Source organism: Ptychodera flava, chromosome 1 (assembly GCF_041260155.1).
Source record: "Ptychodera flava strain L36383 chromosome 1, AS_Pfla_20210202, whole genome shotgun sequence".
Classification (NCBI taxonomy): domain Eukaryota; kingdom Metazoa; phylum Hemichordata; class Enteropneusta; family Ptychoderidae; genus Ptychodera; species Ptychodera flava.
The window spans coordinates 39,059,766-39,079,972 of record NC_091928.1 but is presented as its reverse complement, the minus strand read 5'-3'; the positions used below and the strand labels follow the sequence as shown (position 1 = coordinate 39,079,972).

Below are 20,207 nucleotides of genomic sequence, written 5' to 3'. Positions count from 1 at the left end.
AGAGAGAGAGAGAGAGAGAGAGAGAGAGAAGAGAGAGAGAGAGAGAGAGAGAGAGAGAGAGACTGACAGAGAGACAACGGAGAGGCCGCCATGCCAACCAAATCCACGCCATACATCCTCATTGACACACGAACAAAGACACAACCTTCGTTCCAAAATTCACTTCAGATCTGATGATCTATTTTATTGGCGTCGTTTTCTCAATGATCAAAACAATACAGGTATGTGTTCGATGATTCTCTAACTTAAGGTAAATTTGGTAAGTGATATCGCGGATCTTACTACGGACCCTTTGTAGTGAAAATAAAAACTTAGGACCCTTTCTCCTTAGAATGCAGCCAGTTACTCGTAACGCGGATTTTGCCACCTTAACTCGCCCCCTTGTTTATACTCTGTGAGTTTTGTCATGTCCATGTTCGATACCGACAATGATTCTATGAGTGCTGATACGGCTGACAAATGTAAAATACTGCAGGTTTTTGTGTTTTATTAATATGTGAGTCCAATATTCGTACTGCTCACGCTTGGCGATATGTGGTAACTCGAGAGTTAAGCATTTCCACACCACCCCATAACCACCCATAAGCCGGGTTTCACCCCACCATGATTTATCAATCCCAACTTTATCTATTGTCCTCACCCTTCATTACCATACAACCGTTAATCACGTGGCTCGGGTCGGCCTCTTGCAGCTTATAAATAGACAAGGTGTAAGCCACATATGAGATAAAGCGAAAACGGAATATTTTCACACCCTGTGTAATTAAGTACATGTACAATTAAACACAAGCTGGCGATGTGGTTTGATAGGGTAATATGAAAGTGTAATTCAATATCCATAAAATTCCAATTACCGAAAGTTCATAATTTGGACGAATTTCCGAGCCTACAGCTCAGAGTAATCAAATTTGGTCAGCGTCAACAAACTTCACTTTGTGACTTAAAATACAGACAGTCTCGCTGGAAATTTGGCAATAGTTCCCACATGGTGTAGGTTCGCCCTAGATCTACCCTCGGCAACGGTCCAGATGTTTTCCCAGGCTTACATTTTGGGTTTGAGGTCCATGGTAGTTGGTCTGCACTTGACGCCTTCCATCTGGAAAAACTCGGGGGGTACTCTGGATCTCTCCTCCTCCGTGAGGGGAACGACGTGCTTGTTCCACGCCTCCTTGTACGTCAAGAAGTAGTCATAGTAGTTCACGCCAGGGTTGAAGTTCAACTGTAAGAATAAGGGAACAGCGTTCATAATCTCATGGATTGCAAATCAAATAGTATGCTTTCTAGGTGCTCTCAGGTAAAGGGACATTATTTGCAGCCAGCAAAGAACTATTTTAAACGTAAGCCGTATTTTAAGCGCTTGATTTGCGCCGTTATGGAAAACAGTTTGGTAATTTTGACAGCTAGATCCCTGAAAAGTACCAAATCCAATGAAACGTACCGCCTGTTTTTACTTTAAAGCAAGGACAAAGAGAATAAACATAATCTTTTCAAAAGTTACTGACATTTTTATACATAGTTATGTATAGAAATGCTGACTAAAATATTAGTCCAGTCACCCAAGGGTATATAGCAACTAAAAGTACAGTGACTTTTGTCCTAGGTTTTACATTTTGTCTGTATTTTGTACATGTGTGTGTGTGTGTCTGTCTGTCTGTCTGTCTGTCTGTGATTTAATAACCTTTATGGAATACCGTTGCGATCTTCCTTTCGAACCATTGAATATCAAGTGTATTTTGATTACAGACTGAACAAGGACAATGGTTTTATACCGATGCGAAATCAATGACCTTTGTGTTGTCATATATATTTTCAAAGTTCGCAATGGGTAGCGTTAAAAACAAACCTACAGACTAGCGAACAAAAATAAGTGATTAGAACTTACATATTTGTTGAGGAAGTTCTTGAACAAGTTCCTGTTCTTGTCTGGGTTGTCTGTCTTGAACTCTTTGGTGTCGAAACGGAGGACCAACGACTCAACAGCGCCAATCTCGTCGACGAGTTCACCTTTCCTGTAGTAGTTGACCAGTGGTCTGAGGAAAGCCTGACAGTGCTGGTCGTAGGACTGTGGCCAGTGAGTGAATGTCAGTGTGTCCTTGGAATATTCTTCGAACCTTTATGAAGTGTGGGCAAAAAGAAAACGATTACAAACGTTACAAACTGAAGACAACATTCCCGAGTTTTAATTTCTGTATTGACGCGTCGATGTCAAAATGATGGTACAGACAATAATTTAACCGTCAGGAAATCATCCACGAGAGATATGTCCACCGACTGACTCACTTATGCATCTGGAATGCGAGTTGAAGTGAATCATGTGCTTACTCTCCAAATTTTAGAGCATTTATCACTCCCGGGCCTGCTGTTGATAGATATTCATTGGCGACCAGTAAGAGGCCGAAATCTGAGCCAATGAAGAAAGCGACTTCCGCATTTTGAAGTGCCAGGACGTGTCGACAGACGCCCAACACTTTACCGCTATACAGAACGGTGCTTGCCCGACCTTGTCCGTATTACTGAGCATTTTACTTGAATACGATTGGAATTAATTTAGGGAGCACAGTATATTGTAGTTATCAAGCTCAACTGCTTTCTTTCTTTTTTTTTTGCAATTCACTTGTTTATGGGTAATTTGTGATATATTGCAACTTTTAGTTCCACGGCACCTAACACTTTTGATCGATTTTAACAGAGTTAAAGATTAGATTCTCAAAATTAGTTCCGATCGTATTCTTGGTGTTCCGATGCAGTATAAACCACGGGAGACACGAACAGAGACTACTTACCTGTCGAAGTTATATTTGAGATATGTGGTGAATGCGTGCTTGGCGTTCTTGAACCAATCCTGTTCCTTGACGTAGTCCATCGGCATGTCGATGTAGTAGCGAACTTTTTCTTTTGGATCGTCCGGAACGATGATCACATCGCCCATGAAAGTGTTCAATTGATAAATGGCAGCATCGACACTGGCACGTTCTGCCGGATAAAGCAAAGAAAAGTCGGTCAAGATATCAGGCATCATGGCCTATCGTCAATTGTTGGACTTTAAGGTACTATGCGCCTCGAAAATGAAAGATTAAAACTTTTGGTCAAACTTTCCTCACAGAATATTTCAATCATTCTTTTTCAAAACCGAGATAAAAATTCGAGGGTCACCGTACATATTTTGGTAGTGAAGAAACAAATTACCCAAGATTTACCGATATTTTAAATTCAAATGGTCGGCATCCCTGTTTTAACTCTATGGAGAAAAATATAAATTGAAGACGGGGGACATTTGTCTAACAACAAGAGCTTTACAATTAACCCCCACAAATGGAATATCAAAAAAGAATTGACAAAGTTTGAGAGTCCAAATATCTGTCCCCGAGGCGCATTCTACCTTAAGAAGATACAAATCTTTCCTTATCTGTCGAGTAAATATCGCAAAAACATTACATACACAAATGAATCGACTTTTGAATTAAAGCAAAACAAACTAGCCAACAACGGCATTTTTTCCTACAGTCTTACCGATTATGTAGTCAGCAATGGGCGACACGTCACGTGGGAACAGTTTGACTGGGTAGGGTACGTTTTGATACTTTTCTTCCAGCATGTGATGCAGCGTACGGATGTTGTATCTGAAACCGTGGATGAATCCCGATGCAGCTTTACGGTCATTGGATTGCATAGATGTGCCAATGAAGAAGAGATTCTCTATGTTGACTGATTCCCAATTTTTCTTCAGGAGTGGATATTTGCCCTTCTTCTTGGTTTCTGCAACGGAAGAAAGTGACCATTAAATCAACTGCATTTGTTTAGGTGATTTTGTTGAATGTACGCCATTACTATTCAGCTATATGGAAGTAACCATTTCTTGAAACTTTTGATATGCTACAGAAAAGCTACTCAAGGAAGGGGTTTCATTGGAATTCGACGTTTTTGACGACTCTTGCAAAATCTGGGTAAAAACAAAGTTGCTAGGGTACCGTCCCATTAACGCAAGAATGGTATTGCTACAACCGTATTAACTTGCAATATTTTTTGAGGTATTAAAACTGATCAAATGAGATGTTTATCGACAACTGCCGAGTATGTTTATACTTACCTGGTTTGATGTCGTCAGCAAAGATCGTCGAATCAATGTAATTCCAGCCAGCACAGGAAATGACGTAATCGTAAGGCTTGGTGTCGAAGAAGTAGCCCGGTGTGTTCCAGTGAAGAACGATGTCCCGGAAGTGGAGGGTGACCTGTTCGTCGCCGGGTTTCTTGCTGAGTTTGACGCACTCGATGCCGAAGTAGGAATGGAGAGATTTCAGTTGATACATGTCCAATACATTATTGTTTATGGCTCGTAGATCACCTGTAATGTTAAATGACTTGTCAGTATAGTGACACTGCCAAAAAATAAACGCAAATGATGTGCGTGGCTACTATTAATTTGTCGTTTTGAATGATTTGAGAGCACGAAAACCTCATGGAATGAAATCTCTCCAGAAATATCTCTGTGCGTAAAGAGAAACATACAGAGACACAGACAGTGTCAGAGACGCATTGATAACTCTGAATATTGAGACTAGAGTTTTGTATCGTTACGGTAGGCTGTTACCCTTTTCACAAATCTGTATAATACAAAAAAGGCAGGACTTTTATTGTGTTTAATAAAGTCATTATTTTACCCTGAGGATAGTTATTTGAAACATAGCATTACTGTGTCAGTTGAGTTCAGTGAAGGAAAATATATATTTCGTTTCTGTTGTACTGTTTTGTGCTGATATTTAATCAGTTCGGTAATTTCAGATATAATTGTTATACTAAATATATATTATAAAACTTCGCCTGCCACATTACAAACGATAAAATGATTCTAACAGTGAAAATAGATAATATTTAATGTTGTCAAATGTCTGTGCTTATCGTTTGTTGCGGGTCAAAACTATAAAAAGGTCGGTCTAAAAATAAAATCAAAACAAACAAACATACAAGCGTGAATTATAAATCTAAGGAACTATGTTGCAGAAATAGTTTTAATCGATAGAAATGAGAGTGATCACATCATACGTAGGACTCACCAACGAAATGTGTGTTCCAGGCGTGTTTCAGCGCCCTCGCTCCGAAGATGTGAATGTAAGCGGCATAGGGAGCCAGATAGTCGGCCACTTCAAAGGCACTGTTTCCTCTGCCGATGATAGCGACGAGTTTGCCTTCGTATTTCTTCGTGTCGAGATCGTGCTCCGAGTACGGCGTGGCGTGTTCGATGCCCGGGATGTCTGCAAGACGTTCGGACACTGCACCCGTCGCCATGAGCAACACCTTACAGCTGTACTCCCTGCCGTCGTTCGTCTTCAAGTAAAAGAGCCCGTCGGCGGCACCGGGCCTGTTCTGCTTGCTGATGTTGATCACGCGTGTGTTGTACACGGCCGAGACTTCCGTTTTCCTGGCAAAGTCGTCCAGATACCGGAGAAGATCGTCCGCTTTGGGGTAAAGGTCTTCCGAATACTTGGGGAAGAGGAGAGAGCGATCGTCGGACAGCAAAGAGTTCCAGTCGTGCCTCATGTTGTATTCAAAATCAGGGAAAGGGTTGAATCGCTTGTTGATGGAGATGAGGAGACGATGGCGAGGCTCGTGCGTGAAGAAGTGACCGGGTCTGGTGGCGGCCTCCAGGATCACATAGTCACGCTTTGCCTTCTTCATAAAGTAGGCCATCTGGAGACCGGCCGGACCGGCACCGATGATTATGGTTTCGTGATATCCTAAAAAATAAATGAAAAAATAATAATAAAACAAACGTTTCAGAACATTATCGCCGATGTATCATGATGTATAGTATAATATTGCAAAGGAAACGCATAAACGTAAAATTTCTTGCGAATAATTCAGGTGACACAGTTTCGTTGACAAAGTATTGACTCTCGGAAACATAATATCATTGTCTGTGTGTTAAACATAAAAAAATGACACTTCCAAACTAGAATATAATTTCATTCACCACTGGATAGCAATACTTCTCATTGCACAAAAAATCATCTGCAATATTACTATATCTATCATTTCCCTGGATTTAAAAATTAAAGGTTTTGGAAATTTTTGTTCAGATACAAATGCAAAATTAATCAATAAAGTGATACTCAAAAGCCAAAGCGGTTCAAAAGAGAGCATTGTTAGTTCTCAGACAGTATTACCCTATACAGAGACATAAGCTTGAATTCATGTTCTCTCGAATCGGATATTCAAAAGATTTGAATACTTGCAATTGCGGTCTGCTTCTTTGACAACGCACCAAACTCTAAAAATTGTAAACCAGATGAAGGAGGCTTTGTACGGGAAGCTTGTATATAAGGTGTTTAGTTTTACACAAGACTCGACCAAACTGCAATGTATTCTCTTTCACTTTATCAAGCAAAAAGTTTTCCCGTTTTCGCTCTTTACGAATAAAATGTAAATTTTCTCTCTTCGCAGAACAGATCTGTTCTCGACAATGTTGCCCTGAAAATCCATCCTGACCTTGATGCAGAAATCAAACCACACTTACTTGTCTTGGTAGGCATCTTTGCTGATGGCGATTCCTGCTGCAGTGAGTGAGGGAGAAAAAAATCCTGAGCGGACTAGAAGCTGCTGCCTTCGCCTTGGAGAGCGAGTCTGAATGCGACAGGAGATCCGACGAGATGTTAAATACCTTTGCCAGAAACAGCCTCAAGTGCGATCACGTGCAGCGGGCAGAAGGCAAGACCCAGATAAAGGGGACACAGAGACTGGGACAGGTCTCGGTACGGTTTGTCCCGTGAACAGTTGAAGTGTAGAAATATGACATTGTTTGTGTTTCCTAAAATTACTACGACAGTTTAAGTACGTCAACTTCTCAGGTTGTAAAAAAGATTTAGAATACAAGTTCATTAGGTTATGCTTTGAAATGACATTTTAATCAATTCGGTAAATTATCGTTTGCTATCACGGTGTAGCAAATAAAAAGCAGGTTGTCCTGACTCTTGTCAGATAATTGATGACAAAAAGAAGTTATCGCTCAGAATGACTTTTGTTGCGTATCAAATCGATCACACTGTGAGCTCACACTTCAAAAATCCTAACGATCGGGAAGGCTGGTAGGGATGAGCAAGTGACGATTGAAATATCTACTTATGGCGTAAAAATCCTGAAAACATATAAATGAACTCAACATCTGCACTGTTTTTGAACTGTGAGAGACATCCGTACCTAAACTTCTTCGATTTGATGGACTGTTTCGAGGTGAACTCTGACCCGTGATCACCTGGGACAGGACATGGCACAATCTCAGTAATACGGTGTCCCAGTCCCAACCAGTGCCAAGGCACGTTTCGAATGACTGATGTACACGACACATATCACGGTAAGAATGGCGACCTTCCGACAGTGCTACAATCACGTAAACTCAGACGTACTGCGGATTTGTTTAAGAGAACAATAATTGTAATTTTTGATGGCTGTTTTCATTATATTTTTTGTATGTCAACAGCATTTCTTTTGTCCCCCAAAAAATTTTGAAACACAAGCTAAGCTTGCTAACACAGCCTGTATACGTTAAAGGTGCTCTGATACTGATTCCATTTGTATTTTAGTCTAGACTAAAATTCAATTATCAAAAATAACAATACAGTCTACACATGTACAGGCTTAGTTGACAAGCTGAATACTGTGTATATCAACATGCTTTGGGGAGTAGAACAAGAAACTATAGTTGACATTAAAAACAAAATAGTTTAAAAAATCATAAAATGATTCAGCTATTGTCTCTTCCAAAATATTATCAACTTAATGATGTTCTCGTCGGTGAAAGACCGTCCAGTTTTCAAGTCTATTTGAAGTTAATGATGATCTCTATGAAGAAAAAAATGACAATGAGAGAAATTGTTTCATAACAGGATTTTCTTTTTCCCGAAGTGATTATGTCAATTAACAGAAGAAGAATACGATAAAATGAAATAAAACACACAAATGGATAATGTTAGACTTTTTAAAGACATGCTATTTAAAGACATGCTATTTATGATGGTCGTGCAAAATTTTGAATCTGAACAATGCTTCGTATTTTCTCTGTTACCGCGAGAAGGACAGGACTCAACAGCCCAGTTTTTGTGCCTTTGACCTCGGCAGCTCCTGGTCACCTGACACGACTGACCACTGAGTTATGGACCCAGATAAGTAGACACTCAAACACGGAAGATTTGCACAGGTTAGCCTATCCGTCAAACTGTGGCAAGTGCCCGTGTGGTTTAGGTACGGCTATCTGTTGAAGACGTTAAAATATCGCAATGCGTGGACGATAATGGCACGTGCTGCTTGTTTTTCACTTGATGCTTATTTTTCATAATTTATTTCTTCCGATATCTTGGGACACTCGTATGAAACACTGAAACTGGGTTGAATAAACAGCAGTAGCGAAATTTTAGATGAAAACAGGGCGTATTTGTTCCAGCTCGTAAAGCTTTTGGTCTTTTTAAAATCGTTGCAAGAAAGGGCGCTGATTGTTGTTCACTTCAAAATCTGTTTGACGTCCAATGATGTATGCATTTTGTGGTTCCAGGGTTGGTTTGAGAAATTTAAAGCTGAACCTAAGTCAACCCTAACAGCTTGTTCCGACAAGATACTTGCTGCACCCATAGGAACAATTAACAGACGTTTAAACTCTGGCGATTTCAAGTAAACACTCGTCAAGATGAGGATTGAGGGGCTTTCAGTAGAGAAAAAAGATTGTGAAAAATTAGTCAGGACCGTACTACCAGCGCAGTTGAAAGTAGTTCCATCATTTGCATAGTCGATTCTCATATGGTAAATTGTTAGAGTTTTTAGTCAGTGACACATTAAAATGGTTGTGTTTGTTGACGTTACAGAATCAATTGTTTTCGCTGAAGAACGGAAAAATGTATTGTCAGCACTTTCCATTTACCGAAGTGTGGTTTTCGAGCCCTCCCGGCGATTGAACGCATCCTATGAACTTAATCTCAACATCAAGGACGATTTAATAACCATACGAGGCAAGACTGAAAAATGCAGTGCTATCGTCGGCATTGATATCTATGACTGGCTGTTGCATACTGAGAGGGTATATTGAGCACGATTTGTCAATTTTCCAAAGCAATTCTTAGTCGACCTGAAGTTGCTTCGGGCAGATGCAGTTGTATCTCAACTTCTTAGAGGCCTTGCGAACTGAAATATGCAAGGTCATTCGTGTACCTTGAACTCGCGAAACGAAAGACTGTGTCCCTAAGAAAAGGTCACTCGCTCTGTTTTGAGACATGTCACGTCTTTAGAGTGATCATGTTGTCTGTCGTTGACTATGCAGCGTTACTGTCACTTTAGCATCGTCGGCTCAACGGCGCATCGATGACGATGGGACTCGTTCACATGGTTTAAGAACACACAGGTGTGAAAACGAGGCCATTTTGTGGAAGAAACAAACTGATTTCTTCATGTCGATGAACATGAGCCATAACTACCACTACCACTATAGTCACGGTTGCAAGAAGGTCAAGTCTGCAAAACAGTTTACATGACGGTTGCACTTAAACAAGATGAAAGGAAAGTTGAAGAATTCAAAAGACTGAACAGAATTCAAGGATTCGAAGAATGCAGATGATTCTTACAGCTCCATCGGCAATACCTTGAATGTTCTTCTCAAGAAGTTTACGAAGAAATTTGAAGCATTCGTCGACGACTGTGCCAACAATTTCGATCATTTTTTCGTTCCATCTCCTATAATTTTGTTAAAGGTTTACTTTAGCATTCACCATATTCATCCGTATTCCGAGGAAAACAAGCTGCAATATCTTTGGTGGAATAGTAAACCTTTTGCACGTCTAAATTAGCGTAAGTCTGATCAATGTTCGCACTGTATTCAAGTGTATCTCACCGCTGGAAACATACATTATGATGTTTAATCTGTAATATTGTTATTATTTAATTTTTGGCTAATGGGGTAATGATTAATTAATAGTACTATGTCAAGTTTACTTACGACAACTGAAAATGTTTATTCCAAACATCATTTACGATCACTGCTAGTGTATGTAATAACAAACAAACAAACAAACAAAACAAACAAAACAAACATCATGATGAAATAAATGAATAAAATAAATAGTAAATAAATAAATAAAATAATATAAACAAATAAGTAAATAAATGAATGATAAGCACATAAATTGATAAATGGCTATTTTTCACGATCCACCAGCTTTCAGCTCAAAGCTTACTATCATATTTTCTTACCAACAAAAAGTTATTTGAAATAAGCACGTCATCGAGCACTCATCTATTTTGGATGTTTCTCATTTAATATTGCTGAGTCATCTATCGATCAATAAAGAAAACTAATATAAAAAACGTTTCTGTTTATACTGTTATCGGTCAACGTACCTAAAAGCAGCATTTTCGTTATTATTGATTAGATTTGGACTTTTATGACACAGCAAAAACGAGCGAGTGTTAACTCTGACTTTCTTCATTTATTTCGAAATGTTAAAACGAGATTTAAATTTGGAGAAATAGCTTACACGAGGGTAAATCATTACGAAATATTCAATCCAAAGGATGAATCGCCAGTATTCAATGCGCCTATAGGTGACAAGGCGTTTGTGAAAGATCACAATGATTTATCAATTACTATGACGGCTGACAGACTGATGTCTGTTATGTTGTTACTTTGTCTAGAGAGTTAGGGAGTACTTACTTAAGACAATTTTGGAAGTAGCTGTTTATGACAGCTAGGGAGCATTTGCTAAGATCCACCTCTTTTGGTAGTGTGACGTCTTACACCAGACCCAGAGAAATTTTAGGAAATTATTGTATAATTATTGCAGTGGAATGGCTTCAATAGATATCAACGAGTGTTGGAGATTGTGTGTTAGTGATTAACTTCTGTACTTTTTCCAACCTTTAAAGGAGCATTTTCAGTGAAGTTAGATCGTTGTTCTCGGAATCCTTCGGCACGAGCAGACAGCCACTGCCAAAATTATTTCAAGACGAAGGGAATCGACCTTGTCCGGACAGACTGCTCTTAACAAGTACCGTTTTGGTGGCGAAGAGATTCCTAATTTGGAAGTATCGCGCTGGCGCTATTGGCGCTGCAGATGTAAGTGCAATTGAGAGAAGAGCCTAGGGTCATATTTAAAAAGTTACGATTATACTGTTGTGTGACATTCCGGGAAAAAAAAGATGAATAATGCACAAGAAAATGGATATGATGAGAAGAAACCGTGTTATCTGGAAGACCTACGGTGTTAAAAGACCACTGGAGCTGTGTGCTTTCCCAGCTGACAGGAACATAGAATGATAGAAAATATTCTACACTTCATTTTACAACACAACGAAAGAACCTTGTCTAGGCTTGACAATCAGAATCTCAGAAGGCGACATGTTGTGAAATGTGAAAAGTCGGGAACCCAAAAACTTTACCCGGCGTTCATGGAGTCCGATATTGGAATACGTGTTAGATTCTCCAAGAATCAATCAACCATTCGCAGCATTTGGGAATGGAGCGTTTTAATCTATCGTATTTTTATCGAATTCTCGGTCCCGGACACCTTGCTGAAGAACCTGTCTGTCAAAACCAGTATACATACATCGAAGTTAATCTACTACATTATGCGGATATCGTCAGATTGCATGGTCTGCATGATTTGAGCGGCGTTGTGTAACTAAACAGGATTAATTGCTGCAATATGTTTATAATTATAATGCTTTCTCCATGCCTGTAACCCAAAAGTTTGATACTGTACAGAAGCTATTTACAAATCAAAAACGAAATTTATCGTACCCGAAAACAGAAATCTGTCGAATCGTACTTGGAAACAGAGGTCGAGCGTTTGCTGTGGAAAGTAACTCAAGGTATCGATAAAGGGTATATTTTACAGATCAGTGTTCACAGAGTTCGTGGTCGGACATAATCATTTGTGAAAACAAGTTGTCTTTTAACCGATTAATAAGGAATGGTTTTAGCGTTGATAAATTTCACGGTTTTTCTCAGTTTTAGCCTACTTGTACTCGGTTACGAAAACAGTCAATGCAAGCAATAGTTTGATTTCAGAGTTAATCGATCATCCGGCGATTGATCAAAGTTTGTTCGAAGCTGTCAGGAAATGTTAGTTTTCCTAAATTTTCCCTTTCCCGTTTCTTCGATATTTCTTGATCATGAAGCCGAAAGTTGTAAAAAAATTCTGTTATTTCATATATCTTTTTAAACCATGTATTCAAGCAACAATGTTGTAAAAACAGGTAACAAAGTTCATCTCTGTTAAGCTCAAACTATATAAATTTCACTGCTTAACCGACTCAACACAATGTCTGCTACTTTAAACGAATTTTACAATGTAGGTTTGATTGACGGGGAGCTTGTGATGTCACATTCCTTTGGCGGCTAGGTAGATATCTTAAATGAATCCATCATCAAAACGCGTTCTTATAAAAAAGATCTTCGCACTTATTCTTAAGGTAAAGCGACAGTGGAGCTCAGAGCCACGCAATTATTTTTGAGAACGAAAACAAGTTGTCGTTTTGATTTATTTGATATTCTTGCTGTCAACAGTTCGCATTCAGTTGCCAATACATAAAAAGGATGTGAAAATTCCCCGAATCACGAGGTATATCATTTACCCGTTTTCGAAAAGACATGGAGAGCTAACGACGGCTTATAACCCTCTCTTACTTTCAGAAAATTTATGAAATACAATAATGATGCATGTACCACTTTTGTTTACATCTTACACGTCTTGAATAAATCACTCCACATGCCAAGTAGAAGGTTATTGTATACCCTAAACATCTTAACACTTAACAGTTGTACAACGTAAACCTCCAACTCTGGTCTGTCTACGCTTATGTCGTCATTTACAAGCGAAAAAATAAAACACGTGACCAGAAAAGCTAGATTTTATCATTGGAAGATAATTACGATCACTGTTGTCTTTTTACAAACGATTTTTATTATTCAATATTTTAAGTACGCACGTACATAAATGTTCACGTCGCAATCTATCTTCGGACACGTGTCGTCGTGAAGGTAGGAGCTAGTCTTAAACAAAACCAAGATTGCCTTACATTATGAATGTGGTTGCTAAATACAAAGAAAACACCTTTGTATTTGGGAAGAGCAGCAGAAACATCTACTTGTGTTTTGTAGTCTGTTTCCAGTGTCATGAAATATCTGGAACTGAGAATATCCCTAACATGTGTAGTATCCTTTTTTTTCCTACATATTGATTGATTTATTGCATGATCGCGGAATACAAGGTGATTTTCAGGTCATAAAACAATTTGACAAAAATAATTCGAGCTAAACCTTTTGACAACGACATATATATATATATATATATATATATATATATATATATATATATATATATATATATATATACATGAGATTGTGAGGTATATATGACATATGTATAATATATGTGTATATCAGAAACTGTCAGTTTTTCAACTTCTTTAATTTAGTTTTGTATAAAGTATGGCGAAAAGTATGGTGTTGTAAAACATACACAGTGTTGAACTTTATCTATTTGTATACTCTGCACACGACCACATCTCCACGTAACGGCTTAGGCATAGGCGGTCGTAACTTGTGTAATAATATTTTCCCTCGACACAATGAAAGTCCAAACTCTTTCTCTCAGTGTGTTTCATGTTTATGAATCACGAGAAAAACTAGTCATTTTGATCTGAGTAACTGATGATGCAGTCCTGCGACAGTGTGAGATTTGAAGCCGCTAAAGGTACGCTACCGACTGATAGACAGATAATTTGCATTCATAGATCAGCGGGAGCTGAAATGGTCTGTACCGTAAACTCTTATGTAGGCCTATTGTCTAAAATTTGCACCTGGAAATTATCTGCACTTATGCTTAAGTAGTTACGTACTAAAATTTATCAAAGCTTTGAAGAATTCATAGACGTGACTGCACTCTTCATGTCACATATATTATTTGGTATGAGTGGGTCTGGCCCTGTGCGTGTGCTGTCTCGTTAGACTACACTAGAAATAGTCGACGCATTTATGAACTGGCACGTTGTAAGCTTAAGGTAGTATGCGCCTCGAAAGTGAAAGACTTGCCTTTTTGCTCAAACTTTCCTCGAGAAATGTTTCAACCATAGGCTTTCAAAATTAAAAATAAAAATCGGGGTCACCGTACAAATTTTGCTATTGGAGAAATAAATTAACCCAAGATTTACCGATATTTAAAATTCAAAATGGCCGCCATCCCTGTGCTAACCTTACGGAGAAAAGTAAAATCTTCGATTTTCGAAAAACTAAGACGACAAATTTTTTTCTTACGACAAGAGCTTTAAAATGAGCCCCCAGAAGAGAATTGTAAAAGTTTGAGAGTCAGAATATCTGTCCCCGAGGCGCATTCTACCTTAAAGCAATATTTCTCACAGTTTGCCTCCGAAATGCCCCGGCTACGAGCCTTCACTCTAATATCCCGTATTCAAAGCACGAAATAAGAGACCGGCAAACATGAATACTGCAGAATCTTAGAAATAATCAAAGTTATTTTTGGAGTCTTCCAAAGTGACCGGTGAGAAGAAGTACGAGTTGAGGGGAAAGGTTAATCTGCAGGTCACCGCACCAAAGCGCTCTATTGACAAAACATAACAATGATGTGATATGTCTCTGATCACCTGATACATCGCATGAAAGAATGTCACCCTCAATCAGTGGTTCGTCATACGGTGTGCTTACTTGTTCGCCACACAGTTTTCAAATTGAACCTATTTCAAAGACAATGCTTCATCTTTATGTCGTCGAATTCGACTGTTTCTTTGATCTCATTATGTAGTCTGGCTCCTGACGTCTAAAATGTAAGGCGTGTGCTTGCAAAACTAAATTCTCAAGTTGAACAAACCGGACAAACTTACATGTGCGCATGCACAACAAAACAACATTGCATCGATGCACTTAGAAATATAGGAGTTCACCTCAGCTATTATAATCACCAGTGGCACTGATTTCTAATTTACGTGCTTTTTTAATGAAAAATGTGTCTGAAGTCGGAAAACAAGTTTCAGTATTCATATATTATTGAAATCCACCGAGTCATGTCAGAAGAAAGATAGTTTCCTGTAGTATGACATGAGAAGTAATCTACTCCTTAATATTCCCAAAATCGATAAATTCGATTCATTCGCTTCCGAATGGTTTAAAGTTTTTATTGTACATATTAAGTTGTCATTACTGTTTGTTTCTATAGTTAACTAAAGTGCGAGTACTCGCTTTCAGATGAGTAAAAAAAGAAATATACTTCATGTATTGCTTACTCCCATGCCGTACTTGTGTTTGAATTCAACGCTTGTTTTGAACTTCACCTTGATTGATGTACCGACATGTTTGTTCTAATGGCTGAATACTTCAGTGTCAATGACATTGACCGCCGCCATATTGTCCCTCCAGCCATGGCACCACATGACTTCATAATAAAATATAAATCTTTTCGCAAAATTGAAAATGAAATAGATCTTCACGAAATGCGCTTCAGCAATCTAAACCAGAGAAGTATTCACTAGAATATTGGGAATGCATCGCCGCAGATTTCAGAAAACGGTGAAATTTGGAGTGACAGCATTTGGCATCGTGACGAGCAGCCCACGATGCAGATTGACACAGGAAGACTCGGGGTCACTCAATCTCGTCAGTAGCATTGGTGTGTGGTTGGATTGAACAGCCAGGAAGAAACCTCAGCATCAATCCCCCGTGATTCGATACACTTTTGATCCGAATCACCAGATCTGCTGACATTATGGTGGTGCATAGGGAAAGAAATCTAGATTATGTCAGACAAATTAGGTTGAACACGGTGTGAGCGGACAGATGGAAATCTTAGTGCGACTCAGCCTTGACTGGTTGCCCTGTAACGTCACTGAAAAGACAACGGAAACTTGATTTTTTTCTTCCAAGAATCAATAAAACCGCCTGCAAGATGCACAACAGATATTTATTTCTTTGTTACTCAGAGAAAGCTTATATAAGTTAGAGAGTACATTTTGAACAAGTCTTCAGCACCACCACACCATCACTCCACTGTTTGAATAACCCAGCTCAACGCGTCTCTTAATCTCGATCATACCACACTCTGTTTGAAAATGCCGGCAACAGCACGTGCCAACATCAAAACAGTACGCAATATTTTATTGTCACCGAAAAGTGGACATATCTGAGTGGCTAAATATTATTTTGCCCTCTGCTCATTTGAAGAAATCACTCGTACCTAAACCCTGTCCGAATTCGTCGTGTCCCTTTATCTGAGTTGAACTGTCCGTTGCACGTGATCGTACTTCAACCTGTACGAGCAAAAGTATTTAAAGTTCTTGTGGAACACATCGGCAGATACAGTCAGACCTCACCTACGTTGGGCACGAAGGCGAGCTGTCTCAGTCACCACAGAGTCCCTATCTCAAAACGACAAGCAGCTGGGTTTGATTATCAACGCGTTGTTCCTGGCATCATCGAATCCTCGTTAAAAATGCCAAGTAAGCAATTGCAATTTTCTAAATATTATTTTATCACTTTTTGGACAATATTGCATCGCTCTACTATATAAAACTTGCTGATATAGAATTCAGCAATGCCTTTGTATGTGTAAAATATGTGTAAAATATTTTCAAAAGTAAAAAATTAGGAGAAAATTGTCATGACGTACATCAACGCATTCAAATTCAAATTAATTCACTGTTTAGATTTATGCCATATGTTTTGAAATGAAATCTTAGTCGATAACAAATTATAGAAACTGTTTAATATCTACAAAGTTTAAACATAATTCGTTGGTAACACGCTATAGGCTAATACTTGTCACTGTAACTGAATCCATCAGAGACATCAAAACGGAATGAGTTAATGAGATGGGGTGATTTATTCAAAGACGTCGATACTTCTTTCCACAGTCACTTGATTTCATTCAATTGTAAATGAATATATGATTGTCACACTTGTGTACTTATATGTTTGTCGTCTAATTTTTTTCTGCAGCTTACCACGAAACCATCATTGTCGGAGCCGGTCCAGCCGGTCTCCAGATGGGGTACTACATGAACAAAGCTGAAAGAGACCACATCATCTTAGAAGCCGCTAACAAAGCAGGTCACTTCTTCACTCACGAGCCTCGCCATCGTCTCCTCATCTCCATCAACAAGAGGTTCAACCCTTTCCCTGATTTTGAATACAACATGAGGCACGACTGGAACTCCTTGCTGTCCGACGATCGCTCTCTCCTTTTCACAAAGTACACAGACAAGCTTTTTCCAGCAGCAGATGACCTCGTCAGATACATGAACGACTACGCGCAGAAACACGAAATCAAAATCCAATACAACACTCGGGTCGTTCACATCAAGAAGGAGAATCGAGCTGGCGCCGCTAAAGGGTTGTTTTACTTGAAGGTCGAAGGTGGCGGCGAATACAGTTGTAAGGTGTTGATAATGGCGACCGGAGCGGTGTCAGAACGTCTTCCCGACATGCCAGGCCTCGAGCACGTCGACACCTACGCAAAACACGACATCGACCCGAAGAAATACGAAGGTAAACTTGTGGCGATCGTCGGAAGAGGAAACAGTGCATTTGAAGCGGCTAACCATCTTGCTCCTTATGCAGCTTTCGTCCACATATTCGGAGGCAGAGCGCTGAAGCACGCCTGGAATACACATTTCGTCGGTAAGGCTTGCATATTCATAATTCCCTCCCAATAGTTTGCTGAGAAGTAATTTCCTACCCCTGGTTTTTCTGTAACAATCTATAACCCCTTCACCTATGTATGGACGGACGGACGCGTACGTACCTATGTATGTATGTATGTATGTATGTATGTATGTATGTATGTATGTATGTATGTATGTATGTATGTATGTATGTATGTATGTATGTATGTATGTATGTATGTATGTATGTATGTATGTATCTATGTATGTGCTTACGTATGTCAACTTGGTGTTATTATTTAAATTTTCCCGACAAGTGCAAATCTTTCTATCTTTCAGGTGACTTGCGGGCCATCAACAACACTATTTTGGACATGTACATGTTAAAATCTCTCCATTCATATCTGGGCATTGAAGCACTGGGATTTTCCAAGGATCCAACAGAGCCAGACAAAGTGATTCTCCATTTCCGTGACTTGGTCCTTCACTGGACAACACCTGGCTGGTTCCACGACACCAAACCCTACGACTACGTCATCATGTGTACTGGATGGAACTATGTAGATACGTCACTTTTTGCCGACAACTGTAAACCTGGTATGTCTCTTATTATGTCAAATGTTAATTCACAGTAAAGCATTTCCAAGTTCAAGTCGAAAGAACACGTTGTTTTTGAAACTACACCGATAAAGAACCACCTTCAAAATATGCTAACTGTTCCATAGCTACAAGTTCAAAATAAATATGTGATCCGTCAACGTGCATTCGGGAAATAGCTTCGTTGGATTGGGAATATATATATCAATGGGCTGCGACCTACAAAAGAACCAGTTCATTTTTCTCATATTCATGCATAATCTTAAAAAGTGTCATAAAGTTTAGATTCGACGGGTATAAATAGGTCGGGTCGAGTTAGAGGAAACACATATTCTTAGTTGATTTTAAGTAAGTAAATTCTTCGTCTTTTTCTGTTCGTACAAGAATGGTCAAATGTTCTTACCAGGGCATAGTGACTTACAATATAGTTTGTGTTAATTATGCAATGCGGTTTTTCATTTTCAATTCGTGTGCGTCAGCTTACGAACTTTCATTCCCCGGTAATCGTCCAACACTACTTGACAATGCCGTCTAAGTCTCGGCAAAGAGAACTGGGGGTCTGACTGAGTACCGTCGTCGCCTCCATGCCTAGAAATGGCTCACAAATTCCAGTTCAACCGTAGAAGTCGGCTAGAGTGTGACTATAGTAAAAATTTGGTCAGGTTTTAGTAGTGTGTGTTTTCATTTGCTTCAACGGTTATCAGCAGGTCGACATAGTTGACACTATAGATGTCACAGAGTACGATAACAGTGACAAGGATGATACACATGTGTCCAAACTTCACACCATACTACATCCAATATTTCATAAATGATGAAAGAGTCGGGGGATTGTATCCCCACCCTTATCACGATTACAAGCGGGTGTGGATTATAGAGACGGTTTGAAATCTATGGCTTTAACAGAAATGCTTCGTTTCACAGAGAACCGCTGAAAATGCATCGCTACCGTTAAGTACGCAGCATCTACATTTGAAAGGATTCAGGACGAGGACTAAAATTAACTGTGTTCAACCCTCACAAAAATGTTCAAAATAATCTTTGAAACGTTAAATCAGGGGATATCGAAGTCTATCGGAAGGGCATATATAAATTATCGAAATGGAGGAAAGGTTGGAATTGGTATTTTCGATCGAAACCAAGCTTGCTGCCTGGCTATCGATAGGGACAAGCAAATCGTTGAACGCAATCAGAAAGTGGCAGGACGGGATACTCTCCGATTGCGTGACTAAGCCCCCTGCAGTTTTTTGTGGGACGGGATGGGGGCGGGCTTCTAACTTGCCATATTGTTGGAATCCCACGACCAAGATATACAGGTTGAACTCCGGTATCTCGTATAGTTTTCTTAGTCTGACAGTGGTAAGTTTACATTTGCAGCAACGAAGAAGGAGGAAAATATCCCCTTCTGAAGACAAACTGGGAATCAGAAAATGTGGAAAACCTCTTCTTCATGGGCACATCCATGCAAGCCATCGATCGCCAGGCAGCATCTGGATTCATCCACGGTTTCAGATACAACGTCAGAACCATGCATCGTCAAATGGAAGAGAGGTATCAAGGCGTTCCATACCCAGTCAAACTCTTACCACGTGATGTCTCCCCCATCGCGCACCTCATGATCGGTAAGTCTCTTGAAGTCACTTGGGTGCTGTTTGGGCCTATCTTATTTTCCGTGTCCGTTGTATGGTATGCCTTGGTGTTTCGGCACCGAATCGACTATGATCTTGTCTTCATAAAGATATGATTTCACTTGGGAAATTAAAAACACTTGGGTCGACTTAAACCTCACCATAATAAATACATAGTGTTCTATACACTAAATGTGACCACGAAACAGAATCATCAACAATAACGACAAAGAAAGTATTATAACAGCTTGTGATAAAAATTATCAATTCAGGTAGTATGCGCCTCGAAAGTGAAAGACGTAAACTTTTGCTCAAACTTTACTCAAGGAATGTTTTAAT

At 39.3% G+C, this 20,207-nt stretch overlaps 2 protein-coding genes across 2 annotated transcripts; one reads left to right on the top strand and one right to left on the bottom strand.

Annotated features, from left to right (window-relative positions):
• Positions 1 to 158: 158 nt before the first annotated feature.
• On the bottom strand, positions 159 to 6,626 carry LOC139136966 (FAD-dependent oxidoreductase domain-containing protein 2-like). The gene is made up of 7 exons (XM_070704844.1): positions 6,512 to 6,626; positions 5,052 to 5,732; positions 4,088 to 4,342; positions 3,511 to 3,756; positions 2,784 to 2,973; positions 1,883 to 2,111; positions 159 to 1,219 (listed from the first exon to the last, which is right to left on the bottom strand). The coding sequence occupies exons 1-7, from the start codon at positions 6,525 to 6,527 to the stop codon at positions 1,043 to 1,045; spliced, it is 1,794 nt and encodes a 597-aa protein (XP_070560945.1). The 5' UTR covers positions 6,528 to 6,626; the 3' UTR covers positions 159 to 1,042.
• A 9,731-nt stretch (positions 6,627 to 16,357) lies between these two features.
• Positions 16,358 to 19,984, top strand: LOC139144783 (FAD-dependent oxidoreductase domain-containing protein 2-like). Its single transcript, XM_070715549.1, has 4 exons — positions 16,358 to 16,479; positions 16,979 to 17,659; positions 17,983 to 18,274; positions 19,618 to 19,984. Exons 1-4 carry the CDS (start codon positions 16,473 to 16,475, stop codon positions 19,982 to 19,984), a joined length of 1,347 nt encoding a protein of 448 aa, XP_070571650.1. The 5' UTR covers positions 16,358 to 16,472.
• The last annotated feature ends 223 nt before the right edge of the window (positions 19,985 to 20,207 follow it).